General features: G+C 39.3%; 1 protein-coding gene across 2 annotated transcripts in view; it reads left to right on the top strand.

The window, feature by feature from the left end:
* Positions 1-14,406, top strand: part of tbc1d22a (TBC1 domain family, member 22a) — a 181,443-nt gene that overhangs the window by 124,171 nt on the left and 42,866 nt on the right. For both annotated transcript variants that reach the window (XM_053508679.1, XM_053508680.1), the window contains exon 11: positions 12,838-12,965. In XM_053508679.1, the coding sequence (XP_053364654.1) occupies positions 12,838-12,965 (128 nt within the window). The remainder of the gene's footprint in view (positions 1-12,837; positions 12,966-14,406) is intronic.

Genomic DNA, 14,406 nt, shown 5'->3' with positions numbered 1-14,406 from the left:
TTTGAAATGGGATCAAGGACAGCGCACGATCAAATGAAAAGGTCTTCAATACATTCTTTCCTGTTTAAAGTCTATTTCTACAGTATTTCACAAATGACTACCAGTTAATAAGCATCATCACTGGACAGAATTTCAGTGTAGTGGTCAAGTGAAGGATATCTCGAGTGATAGTCAGGATAAGGGGATCAGTTTATTTCAGCTTTAAACCTTCTGGTTTAAAAGGATACTTGGCTGTGTCCATCCCTATGAATGTGTGAAGCTGTGTCTAGGTTTACGAGTTTGGCCTCTCGCTCATGAGTGAAGTCTCTGAAACGCAGCAAATGAGAGATGGAGAGCTCAGCTGGATGTGACCTTCATGGGCCGGCACCGAGATTATTAAGACAAAAGATGCAGGCAGTATGAGTTAGATGGTGTGGAAGCCCAGGCATTAAATGTGTAGCATTAAATATGAAGCTTTAATATTGGCATGTAACCTTAACCTTGTTTAATCCTAAATACAAAGTAAAATGGATTGGCTTGCGTAGTGTTAGCGTAAGTGTTAACGTATTACACATCATAATTACACTTTTTACATTCCTCTTCCCGGTACACTTAGTTACTGTACTTATGTACATATTTCACCTAATTTACTCAAGTAGTTTTATTAGAGGATACCTTTTTATACTAACTTTGCTTAAAGGTACTGTACAGCAAATCTGCACTTTTACTTAACAGTACCATAGAACCTTGCATACAAACTTAATTTGTTCTGGAGGTGAGTTCTTAATGCGAGTAACTTACTGTAAATGCAGATAACCAGTACAGACAGCCAAAAGAAAACAACAACCTTGCGAAAAAACACTTTTGAATGCATGCTGAAGGCAAAGTTGGTATCGTGAGTTTAATTTTTTGAAAAGCTTTTGCTGAACTTAACTCACTTTGTTTTTGGCGTTCCAATTACGCAAACAAGTTTTAAATGGCTCCTGGACATATGTGCAACTTGGCTGATGCTCGGTTCAGTTGGTTAAGTCGTAAACTGAAAATGCTTCGTAAGCCCATGCAAATTTCTTGCGAAATTTCAATTCTTAAGGCAGAAATTCGCAAGGGTGGGCATTCATATGCCAAGGAACCACTGAATGGTGTTGCATTACTGTATTAACTACAGTGGTGTGTACAGTATTATTTTAAACCACCTGCTGACTTTCATACATAATTGCGGGACCTGCCATTCCTCCGAGACATGCCTGAGAAAGAGAGATGATTTTACTATGATAAACGCTACTTTTGCTACCTAAGTAAATATGAAGGTGAGTACACATGGAAATGGACGCCTTCCACTTTTACTCGAGTAATATTTCCCCTTGGGAAGCTCTACTTTTACTCAATTACAGGATTAGTGTGCTTTTGCCCCGTCTCTTGTCCTAACCCTCCAAGCGTGTACCTTGCTCTTAAACTGAGATTGCCTCTCCTCCCATCATGCACTGAGCTCTGACAGGATGACCAGACCCTCACTAGCCGGCGAGTGCAGCACGATCGATGTCCACGCTCCCTGCTCCTGATAAGCCGTGGATTCATTGCTGTCCAGCAGCCGCTGTCATCTTTTAGCGCCTTTAACTGTCGGGCGGGCGGGCGTGGAAATGAAAACGCAACTCCAATTAAAATCACTACATATGAGGGTTAGCACACCACTGGATAAATAAGGACAATGAATCAAACAGGCTGTCACCTTCAGCACAGCGAGGACAGCAGATGACAGTCACTTCACTCTTTTTCCGAAAATGTTTTTTGTTTCGGTTTAAAGAGGCTTTTAATAAAGATGAGACCAGTTTATTCCAAGAAAACAATTATCTGCTTAAATATTAAAAGATTTCACATTTAGGCTTCAGCTTTCTGCTCACAGAGAGACATTAATGTTCCTGACAGCAGGCAGTAAGCATTTGTTGGATTTTATTTTTATTTTTTTTACCACTCTGTTCTCTGCAGTGTGCTTACCTTGTCAGAATTCCGTGTATGTGTAAATTTCTCACAATTGGGACAGATGAGCCGGTCGCTTATGAAGTTTTCCATTGAACTCAGCATCTAATACAAAAAAGTCAGGGCTGTCTCTATGTCACATCATTTACATTGGTGATGTCAGTGGCATTAAAATCAAAATCAACTATTTAGAAAAAAAACCCTGTCACATCTCATTAAATGTTACAATCATGTGTGTTTGTGTATGTTTGGGAGTCCATCTACAGATTGTTTCTCGTTTATAGGAAATCAGTAAGCATGAGATACAGTGGTGAAATCTTTAACTTTTGTTAAAACAACAGGAGCACATTAACTTATAGCACAGTGGTGTAGTGGTTAGTACTGCTGACGCACACCTTCAGGGTCCAGGCTCGATTCCCGTGCTTGGAGGGTTTCCTCCGGGTATTCTGGTTTCCTCCCACAGTCCAAAGACATGCAAATTAGGCTAATTGGCGTTCCCAAATTTCCCTTCCCACAGTTTTCACCAGGATTCACTATGCTTCCACTGTGACCCTGACTTTTATTTGCCTACCTTCTCTCTGTCTTCTCCCACTACTTCTTCCTTTCCCTTTCATTTACTTTTCGTTTCTTGTTTTCCCTTAAGTAATAAAGTTGAACAGATTCGGCCTGCTGCATAGGATTTCTTCCACGACCTATTACCCATCTTCCTCGTTTTAGAAATCCAAATATTCGTCTAACATTGCATGATTTTATCATAATCAAGAGTGTCTTATAATGAGAAGCAGTTGATGAGAGCCCACAAGCACTGCACACAGCTTCTACGAGACACCCCCCTCTGAATTTGCACATTGTTTTTTTTTTTTTTTTTTTTTTCTTATCTCCTCTGTTTTGCATGAATACGCCAGAGTTCATCAGCATGTAGATTGCTAAAGGTAAATTTATGGAAATGAAGGCACAGCATGGTTTTGCTTTATTCATATGAGGCTGAAGTTTGTTAATGTTGCTTAGGAGTACGCATTAACATTTTAAGCGTCATGAGAAATGAAGTGGGATCTCTGCAACGAGGACAGAGCAAGAGTCTCTCACACTTAACACTTGATCATGAGTACATTCATTTGGATATGTTCTGCCTGCTCAAACAAGTGGTGTGTCACGCTAATAGAACGGGTTCAAGTTGATGAGGGATCAAGCTTGTGTGTTTAACCTTTTTTATAATTTTTTTTAATTCGTTTATTTCCTTTTTTTTTTTTTTTTTTTTTTTTACAATTTGAACTCTTTGGCAGGTGATGCAGCTGATGTGTGTTGATTTTGAACTTGATTAAATGCTTTTGTTTAAATACTAAGAGGGAAATGTAAACCACTGAGAGGAGTGTTAGAGACCGTCTAACTGTCTATAGAGTGTCAGCTGCTCCTAGTGGAGATTTGCAAATATACACCAACTTTAAATAAAAAACAATACTACTGTACAATCGTGGACCTCCAAATAATCTTAGTTAAAAGTCAGCAAATATAGAAGAATATACTGCTCAAGCTCACTAGACCCAAAACTGGATCATCTAAGGTCTTGTTCACACTGCTAGCCCAAATCCAAGTCTTAGCATACCCAGTTTGAATCAGATTGTTTTCACATTTCATTTTTTTTCTTTCATTTTTTAAAATCCGATTTGAACCACACTCAGAGGTTTCACACTGTCCATGATGTCCCTTGCAAAGCGACCCAGAGGCAGAAGTTTAGGTCCGCAAGATTATTTGGTATTAACTTATGGTGGTGTGGTGGCTTAGTGGTTAGAACTGTCGCCTTGCACCCCCAGGCTCCAGGTTCGATTTCCAGCCAGGTTCATTCTCGCCTCTGTGTCGATGGAATTTGCATGTTTGGTGGGTTTCCTCCAGGTAAACTGGTTTCCTCCCACAGTCCAAAGACATGTAGGTTAGTTTATGCAGAAGGAGCTTAGTGGTTAAGGCATTGGACTACGGCTCGGAAGGTCCCAGGTTCAAATCCCACGCCCACCAAGTTGTCCCTGTTGGGCTTTTGAGCTTTCTTGAGATTTTTATGTACGTTCGCTCTGGATAGGGAGTAAATGCCTAATTGTAAATGTATGGACATGCATCCATGGTTGAATAATGGAAATGAAGAACATTATTTCCTGGACAAAGGATAAAGTGAATCGCCTGATACAGTAGCACTTTGCAGAATGTGTACAGAAAATGTACAGAAACAGAGTGCTGTATAAGGAAAAACGGCACTGCGTGTGAGAAAGTGGGGTTCAGACAGACATGGCGTCATTACCACAGCAGTCAATGCAGATAGATCAACAACGTGTGAGATTTGGGTTACAAGTCTGTTTAAAATCACATTCAAATTAGTCCTAAAGATCAGATTTGTGACAGAAATTGGATTTTCCTGCAATCTAAACAAGACTTACAGCAGGCTAAAATGGCTCAAATGTGAGAATTTGCAAACAGTACACTGAATCTAACATACTTCTGATTTGGGCCACATTCAGAAGCAGTGAAGAAATCAGTTATGTATCTAATAAGTGACAATGTGACCTCTGTCTTATTTACTCCTAGTCAACTTTTTTGCTACTATGAAGGAAATCCTGTAGGAGGATGTCACTGATGGGAGACTTCATATACTGTCTATTTTCTGTGATGTTGCTGTAAAAGCCAGTGTCTCAGGCATGTCTCAACCGCTCCATGTTTGAAGAGTTCTTAAAGAAGTGGCTGAATGCATCCGTGGGGAAACCTGGAATGAAAATTAAAAGCGAAATTTAAAATAACCCGTGCAGGTCAGTTCATGATCTCTTCAGACTACTATCAGATATCGTGTTGGAAACATAAATAAATAAATCAGATTTATTTAGTAAGTTAAGTTTGTACTATGTGAACATAGACACTACTCAGCCAAAAAAAGTCACACACACACCAATTGCATTGCACCGTCTTTTGATTTGATTACAGCTGCTGCAATGTTTTTATAATCTTATGTAATGTCACACCATTTACAGCATTTCCATCCAGAGTCGCAATCATTTCTCTCCAAGATCTTGTATTGATGAGAGAGTTGGACCGCTTCATAAAATCTTTTCCAGCACACCCCAAAAATTCCTGATTCTGTAGTGGCCAATCTATATGTGGAAATGATGTCACATGCTCCCTGAATCGCTCTTTCACAACTTGAGCCTGATGAATGCTGTCATTGTCTCCTTGGAATATGCCCGTGCCATCAAGGGAATCTGGTTACTCAGTATATTCAGGTTGTCAGCTGGCTCAATTTTTGGGCACATAACGTTGCTGAACCTAGATCTGACCAACAGAAGCAGCTCCAGACCATAAAACTGTCCCCACAGGCTTATACTAGGCTAATGGGTGCATCACTTCATCCGCCTCTCTTCTTTCCATGATGCACCCATTACAGCATACATGACCTTTTGCCAATGCTCCACAGTCCGTTCTTTATGCTCTTTTAGTCGTTTTTTCGACTAACTGATAAGTTAGTATTCTCAAGGCTGCACAGTTCAGTCTCGATGATTGTTGCTTTCAGGCTTTAATAATGTGTTTACAGTTCTTAACCCAATTTTAGTAGTTTCAATAATCTCCCTAGTTGTTTTCTTTGCCTGATGCAGGGCAATAAATCGAACGTTCTGAAACAGAGTAACATCTTTGACATCACCATAGTATATGTCTATTCACATGGTTGTTTAAGAGATGAGAAACTACTCACTGCATCAGTTAGAGTTTAATAACTTGTTGCAAGCGGAACCACATTAATCACTGCAGTATTTATCCAATGGAAGACTCTTACCTTATTGCTTAAGTAAATCCTTAAAAAAAACTAATAATAATAATTAGTACACTAAATTACTAAGTCCCTCAGTAATTTAGTGTACTAATTCAGTGTAAGGCTACTACACCATGTGTCCATTTAAAGGTAGGTTTGGTTGGGTTGGATCTCTTTTCTCTAGCTATAGTAGACTTTAAATAAACAGCATAGTGTTAAAAAGTTTATACCCAAACCCCAGCGAATGAATCCATTGCCTTTCCTAAGCCTGGATAAAATGGCATCAGGAAGGGAAGGGCATCCAATGTAAAACCTGTGCCAAGTTGTTGTGTAGATCGGATGGTCCCCAGTGGCAACCCCTCGACAGGAGCAGCCGGAGGACTAACAATAATTTAACATGTATCACAATGAAAATCCTTATTTTTATTTGTTTTAATTTTACCATGGTCATGTTTTTCTTCTAATGCTGCTTATATTTTTACCTGTGTTGCTGCGGCTTTTTATTCTTTATGTTCATTTTCCTTTTTCTTTGTTCAACACAAATTTAGCATGCAGTGAACACTCATGCATGCCTGAAGTGATTGTGCTTTTTTATTTATTTATTTATTTTTTTTACTTTCTTAATATAATTCTTCTAAAACTTTGAATAAAATTACACGGTGAAGTGTAAACCATCGGACCAGCTGTTTGTCAGATTGAAGTCTGCTGACAGCTTTCAGCTAAACTTGTGTACTTGCCTGTGGGCTTCATACCTCCTGGTGCTCATCCCTGTTTTTGTGTTTCTTTATCCTTATCTTTTCCGTATGCAGTTATTATTTGGCTTGATCATGATGGATCGTTGCGATCTAAAATATTTAAACATGCATTGTTTTCGTATGTACCAGTTTTGGCCCCTCTAATACAGTACATTCATTTCATTACATGGAAGAAGTTTTTTATTTATTTATCTTATTTCTAGTGACAATCTTGCCTAGGCTTTATTCAACAATGTCCTATTTAAAAGGAGCGCCTATAAAAAAAACAGTCAGGCTGCTTAAAGATGTCTTAACACCTTGCTTGATACTGTAAGTGTGAGTCTCTCACGTAGACCGTGTTAGTCTTTAATCACACCGTGCGGTCATACACACTGTATATGGATGACAGTTTTAATGTTTTAAATAACGTTTTTTTGAACATAATAAAATTAGCCAAAAGAACTTAGGGGGTTCAGGTGAGGCGACCTGAATAATAATAGATAATAATATTATGTCCAGCCAACCAAATAGCGGTAGTTTTGGCACCGTGGGCAAATGCGGGGGAAAAGGAACGCGGAACACGAAACTCAGGCACCCAAGTAGGAATTTTTAGCCCCTCCCCCAAGTTGAAGGTAGTAAATTTTAAGTTAGACAGAAGATATGAAGCAGTGATGTTTCAAGAATCCATGCCCTTTTTTTTTTTTTTTAAACTCTATGACTTTCTACCTGCGTGAGTGTAGCTTTCACTCATCCTCATGCTGTCTAGCGTACTTTATCCATTCCATCCTGACATTTTCAAAAATCATTTTCTAGCTCTAAGTTCACAGCCTCGACTTCATGACAGTGTATTTACGCCTCACTGGAAGTAGGGGAGAAAGCCTCTGCTGTGATCTGCGTTAAAAAGCGTGCACCCTTAGGTCGAATTACATCTGATGAAGCATTATAGACCGAAGAGCTTGCGCAGGTGCCGTTCCAGTGCTCGGGTTGTCCAGATGTAGAGCGGGCGTGCTGGGAGAGCCAGGCTGCAGTGCAGTATATTTATTAGTGAGTGCTAGTGCTCTGAAAGCAGCAGGCCAGTGCAGATGTAATTATGGGATGGATGGCAGGGAGCAGAAGTCACACGGAAGTCCACTGCTCAGCAGAAACATGCCGAGCACCTCACTTGTCTTTCTGTGATCTCTGACCTCCATGTGTCCACCCCCAACTGGAATTGTGTGTGTGTATGCGAGAGAAGGAGAGAGATCTGTATTGCAAACAATTATGGTCATAGACTCTTTTAGACAGTCTGAAAATTACCTTTTTTTTTGCTCAGTGTTATTTCCTTCAGCTGTATGAGTACTCTTTGTCTTGTTGCACGTTTTTTTTCTTTTTTAATACACACACAGAAACCATTTTCAGACCTTAAGCTTGGCCGATGAAATTCTAAATAGATTCTTAGAGGGATGGCTGTCCTTTCATTTTCCTGTCCTAATGCATCTTCATTAGCCACTTGAAGTCTCGTGGATTGTGTGCTCTTTTACACGTACATTTGTAAAAGTGAAGTGGATTTTTCTTCTTTAGTTACATGTGTTCTCATGCTCAAGTCAGTTTCTTTCAGGATACCATGTTCGAACCATTGGGTGCACATGGTCTTCCTCTATGGTTCAGTAGTCCTTGGCAGTGACTCACCCATCTAGCACAAGTGTTGGGCCTAGGGAGTGCCATGATATTGCAGCCCAGATCATCACTGATCCACCCTCATGTTTCACTCTAGGCATGCAATAGTCTGGGTGGTACGCTTCTTTGGGGCTTCTCCACACCGTAACTCTCCCGAATGTGGAAAAAACAGTGAAGGTGGACTCATCAGAGAACAATACATTTTTCACATTGTCCACAGCCCAAGATTTTCGCTACTGTCACCATTAAAACCGTTCGAGTGACCTAAGGTTTGGCTATAGCAGCCCAGCCATGTACACTCTGGGTTAGCACCCGGACATCCCTTTCAGATAGCTTCCTCTTGCGTCCACAGTTACTCCTGTTGGATGTGGTTTGTCCTTCTTGCTGACATTACCCTGGATACCGCGGCTTTTGATACATCACAAAGACTTGCTGTCTTGGTCACAGATGCGCCAGCGAGACGCGCACCAACAATTTGTCCTCTTTTGAACTCTTTTTTTTGAATCCTCTTTTGATATGTCACCCATAATGTTGTGTGCATTGCAATATTTTAAGTAATAGTGTGCTATTACTCTGCTAATTAAACCTTCACACTCTGCTCTTACTGCTGGAATGTGCAATCCATGAAGATCGGCCACCAGGCTGGTCAAATTTAGCCATGAAACCTCCAACACTAAATTGGCCAGTGTTTTTAGTTTTATTGTCCAACCCCTCCTCTTTAGGAGCAGCTGCTTTTTCCTGGCCCTGATGTAACAGTTTAATTGTAGACAGGTGAACTAATTGTGACTTCTCATGCCGACTAATTTAGACATTTTTTAGCATGTTGAACTAAATGCTTCTGCAGTCACAACTATTTGTAAATACTTTTGCACAGAAAGAAAAATAAAAAAATAAAATTTTAATATTAAAAGCTATTTCGTATTGCTTTGTGACATGTACTCCTAATTAGAGTTATGACACTACGATGAGGGTTAATGTATATATTTAACCTTCACTTCAGAGTACATTGGCAGCTCTGTACTGGTTAATGGGGGTGCGTCACGATGCACTATGGAATGCGCTTTTCTTGTCTGAAAGTGCATAGAGTGCTATCGGTGGTGCAGTTGTTTTTGTAGCATTGGAGCAATTCTCGGTAAGGAAATGATAATGGCGGATAGTGGACTATATAATTATCCATAATGCATCGTAAATGCATGCTACTTGCACATCAATGCACAGCCTTTTATTTTGTGTATTTTTACTTTCAGCTCAGCGTAATGTTTTTAGTAACAACCAAGGCCAACATAAACTTAATCATGCATTTAATATATGTCTGCTTTAAAAATCAGGTTGCTACAGTAGTTAATAAATAACATTTCAAGTGTAATACCAGGACAAGAAAAATCAATAAAAAAGACAATAAACAGCTTATATAGTGACTACTGCATGGGTGATTTTATTTACAGTAACAGATTGTTTCGGTTGTGTATCTGACCATCTCCAAAAGATCTGTCTGTAAGTGACACTAGACAATCAGGGGCATCTGTGAGCTCATGCAGGCGGAGGAGACGGATACTGCTTCTCCTGAGAGAGTTACGCCGTCCCCGACGCTGCGTGAGCAGGAGTTTAAAAAGATGCAGTCAGTTGCCGTCATGTGTCTCGGAGGAAGGGCGCAATAGTCTTTACCCTCCCCCGGTTGGTGGTTGTCGACTTGATATGAGAGTTCCCTCACAGAGAGACAGAGGGTGGGAATTGACTATGAGGAAATACCGTGCAAAAGGCTTGAGCTTGTACAACTTTCTTTATATTTTGCTTCCAAAAAGCCAGACTTTTCCAGGCAGACAGTTCTCCAAGTCTTCCTGATGGACTGTTTTGCCTGTTTTATAAAGTCGCTGTACCTGAGCACTTTTAGAGGAATGTTTTTGTTAAACCACACAGTGACATATGAGTCATTCAAGCATTAAAACCATTTACTTCGCGGCGTGGACCAGTGAGATCAGGTATAGTACACTGGTGATGCTGAATGCTGAGTGGTTGGAACAGACGAGAAGGGAAATGAGGTTGCTGCTGAGATCGTTACATAAAAACACACGTTTTTAATTTGTACAGGATCTTGATGCCCGTTGCAGTAAAACGTGTTCTTACACGGAGTCTTACATGACTGTGTTCATATCTGATTTAAAATCACACATTTTAAAATGGATTAAGGCTGATATCAGATTTTATTAACGAAAAAAAGCTTGACAAACACTTTTGTGAGTTAGCCAAATTATTGAGTAATTTTCTTAATTATCATTAATCCCTTATTATTACTTTCTTTATAGTTCTAAAAGAGTGCAAAGAATACCCTTTGATTATTAGATATGTAGTTTTGTATTAGTTTCTGCTGTATTGTCATGTGTCTTTTCCTTTTTTCCCCGCCTTGAGTGTACTCACCTGTTTTGTGTTTTCTCTTCATCCATACTTTCTGTATCTCTTTGTGAAGTCTCATTGCACCATTGCAGCAGCTCTGTATTCAGCGTTAGTCATGTCTAGTTGTGTTTGACCCTGCCCTTGTTTCTTGTTCTATGCGGGTATGGATTTTTCCCGTGTAACCCTGTCTGCCTGAGTTCTGACCTTTACTATGGACTCCGGCTACGTTTCTTGAATTCTTTAATGCTAGGCATTTATGCTTCTGCACACATGTGCTCTGTGGAAACAGGGAAAAAAAGCAGTGGTTTGGTAGTTTCTTTATGTGTTGCAAAGCAACTAAAAATTATCTATTCTTTTTTTGAATTTTTGTTTTCCTTAAGATCAGTTTATTTCAGTAAATTTGAAAAAAATGTTAATTGCATCATTGCCAGCATTTTATATATAGCAGTAATAGAAGACAGGTGAGTAAGTGATTGAGTGTGTGACAGTGTTTGTGTGTGCGTGCGTGCACATTTGCTGTCTTCTCTGTAATTTTCCCCGGGTCTGTATGCAGCGCTAATGAGAATGAGTTGTTTATGTGAAGTGCTTGAAAGTCTAAATGACTCTGTGAAAGCAGGTGTGAAATCACACACCGCTGTTCTCCGTGTCTCTGAAAGGAGGCGTGTGAGTGTGAGCGTGCACGTGCATCTGATCGCTATGGCTAGTACATGTGGCTCTTGTGACTAGTCCAGACCACACTCAGGATATGATGCTGCACAGTGAGAGTGTTTCTTGTACAGTAGATAGAAATGCTGCTAAAACGGTACATTACGCAAAAGTTAGTTCTGACTAAGTAATCTGATTGGACGAGGGGCGTTCCCAAAGTGCTGATAATAGAGCACAACAGCACAGGGACATTAAACTATATAACTCACTCCGTGTCACATGTTTTAACGATCACTGATTGCACTAGTTACAGCATGAGTGATAGCAGGTCGGTTTGGTCTGCAGTACGGAGGAAAGAGCAGCTGCCTGCCGAAAAAAAAACAGATTCAAAACCAGTCATACAAGCACTTGCAACGAAAAAAACACACTTCTGATAACGTTATGTCATCTTAAAAAAAAATAAATAAATAAATTACTCCTTAGTAATTTCTTTTAATTTGCTTTGAGTTGCCTGAATCGTTTGTGTTGTTCTTTGTACAGCTAACGTAAGCAATAAGTCCCAAATCCCTCTCTAACACATAATCAAGGACACTACTTGGTGTGTGGAGCAAGGGAGTATACACTTTACATAGCACCCTAGCTTTTCATTTAATGTTATTTAGGATTAAACCCTTGAAACCTGGAAGTTGATATTCTAAACCGGAATAAGTGGAAATGTAAAACACATTTTATACGTTTCTCAGGACTGTCCATCACCTCTATGATTTACTCTCTTCACCCCTTGGCATAGAATTCAGAACAGCTTTTACCCTCATTAATCCTATTAACTGTCAGTTGCTACATATGTGTTGGTCTTCAGCTTCACCAGTCTCAGTTTGTTAGCTTTGCCAGTCACAGAAATGTTTGTTTCAGAAAAGATCACCGTTTAAATAATAAAACCTAATTATAATCAATTGTTTGTGGAACTGTTGTATAAATGTAATATCAAACCTGAGGTTGTGCTGTTGTACTGAATATCCGCACAGCTGATATTCAGCACAACAGCATGATGTGTTGTGTATGTTCTTTCATTTTATATTACTTTCCTGTTAATTCATAATAACACAAGTTAAAAAAACAGAAGAAATATTAAAGTTAACAGTAAAAACATTAAACTAACTACCACTAAACATAACAAAACACCTTAATGACCAATATGACCTATTATTAATATATTTCAAATATGTATATTATAATTCCAATATGTTCTTATTTATTTTTTTCTGGAATCGTAGAGTTCTGTTAATTAATACTGTAAGCCTTAGTGGCATGGTGTAATTTAATTAGAGTGACTCCTCTGTGCAAAAGATGGTTGTTATTCAGTAGATATTCATTTGACTTGAGTTAAATAGGAATAAAATCAGAGGGAGGCTTTAATAGGAACATGGTGTTATGTATTTTTAACCTGTTGTTTTATGTGTCCACCAGACAAACCTGTTGTTACCATGGAAACAATACCATATTAGAACAAGCACATCACGACCAATCAAAATTTACCAGCTCTGCATATTATATCAAACAAATTCCATAAATATTGTGATTAGTAAATGCAACCTGAGCTGCCTATATGCATTATGTCTTTGAATGTCATCACGTTTGCAGCAATATTAACACGTGTGTATGTTTTGTTCCGTTTAGAGACGGTCCATCGGCACATGCAGCATTATGAGGTGGAATACCTGCAGTTCGCCTTCCGCTGGATGAACAACCTGCTGATGAGAGAGCTTCCTCTGCGTTGCACCATCCGACTGTGGGACACCTACCAGGTAACACATTACTATTGGTTGATGGAGCATGTAATTGTGAGCCTGTTGGAAACAGTGGCGCTGCCAGGGCCGTCTGGGTTTTTTTTTTTTTTGTATTGTCACTGATGGTTTAGTTGAATCTGGATTACAATAGTAGTTATTACACATGGGCTGCATTCACACACCTGGGTGGGGCTTTTAGGCCATGACTGTTTTTAAACATAAACGAAAAAAGCCGCAGATGGTGGATGACAGCTGCGTCCCTTAAGTGTTCCTGGTGGGGTTTTTTTTTTCTATCTACTTTCAAGTCATTGAATTTTTTATTTTTTATTTTTTTTTAGGATTTAAGGTGTGTATTAGCAGTTAGTGCAGTGTGTGTTCATACAGCATAAACCATGGAAATTGTAAAAATGCAAAAAAAAAAAAAAACAATTCCAAGATGATATTATTATTATTATTATTATTATTAATATTAATATTATTATTAATATGTTTATTATTAATAAGTTTACTTAATCCTTGATCCATTACACCTAGACCTAAATCGCTCCATATTCACTACTTATCCAATAACAGCAGCACACTGCATAGTGCACTACAAGCCCAAAAGAATGCCATGTGTGTTTCGGGAGTGTAGAGCGAGCGGTTCTGTATATGAGGTAAATATAACATGATACTGTATGTTTTCTACCAGCATGTGATCTGGAATCAATATGTATGGGATCAAGTACACTTGGTATGGTATGGTATATATATATATATATATATATATATATATATACACACACACACACACACAGTATATTCCATTTTTAAGTAGAGATCTGGAGGTTCAGCTTCTTCAAGGGAATTTGTGATGAGAGAGTAGAGGGACACGGTAGGGCATGGTATCTCTTTTATAGTGGCACACAGATGTTCTCTGTCTCCCTTTCCAGCAGGCTTTTTATGTTCCCCCCAGCGAGCCGTGCACACTCGAGTCTCCTTGGCATTTGTCGTAGTCGCATCCGTTGCCTGCGGTGCTCGTAGCATCGCCGTCCTTGGGGCTGATGTTAGGCAGACGGCTATACGTGGGAATAATTACCATTTCAGGAAAAGCCTGTACAAGCTTCGGCCTGTGTAGTACATTTTAATATTTGAAGGCTTGCATTAGACAGCTCTGCCTTGAGGTCAGAATGGTTAATGTAGTGTAAGAGCTAGAATACTTGAAGCTTTGCAGTAATTAAAGCAGAATGTCTGCTTTTAAATAAACAACCTTTAATAATACGGCTCCCAGTGGAGCAAAAGAAATGGATTCACCCTGTTGCTCAGAGATCAATGGAGATATAAGGAAACATAAATGGCCCTGCTGTCTGTGTGGAGTAGATGATTTATTTTCTTTCCTTTGTCAATCACAGCGACACTAGCGAGCTGCGGGCATCTGTGAGCTAATGCATGCAGAAGTGGGCGGATAGCGTTTTTCTTC

Source organism: Clarias gariepinus, chromosome 12 (genome assembly GCF_024256425.1).
Source record: "Clarias gariepinus isolate MV-2021 ecotype Netherlands chromosome 12, CGAR_prim_01v2, whole genome shotgun sequence".
NCBI lineage: Eukaryota > Metazoa > Chordata > Actinopteri > Siluriformes > Clariidae > Clarias > Clarias gariepinus.
Note: the sequence above shows the minus strand (reverse complement) of the source record. Positions and strands in the feature narration are given on the sequence as shown.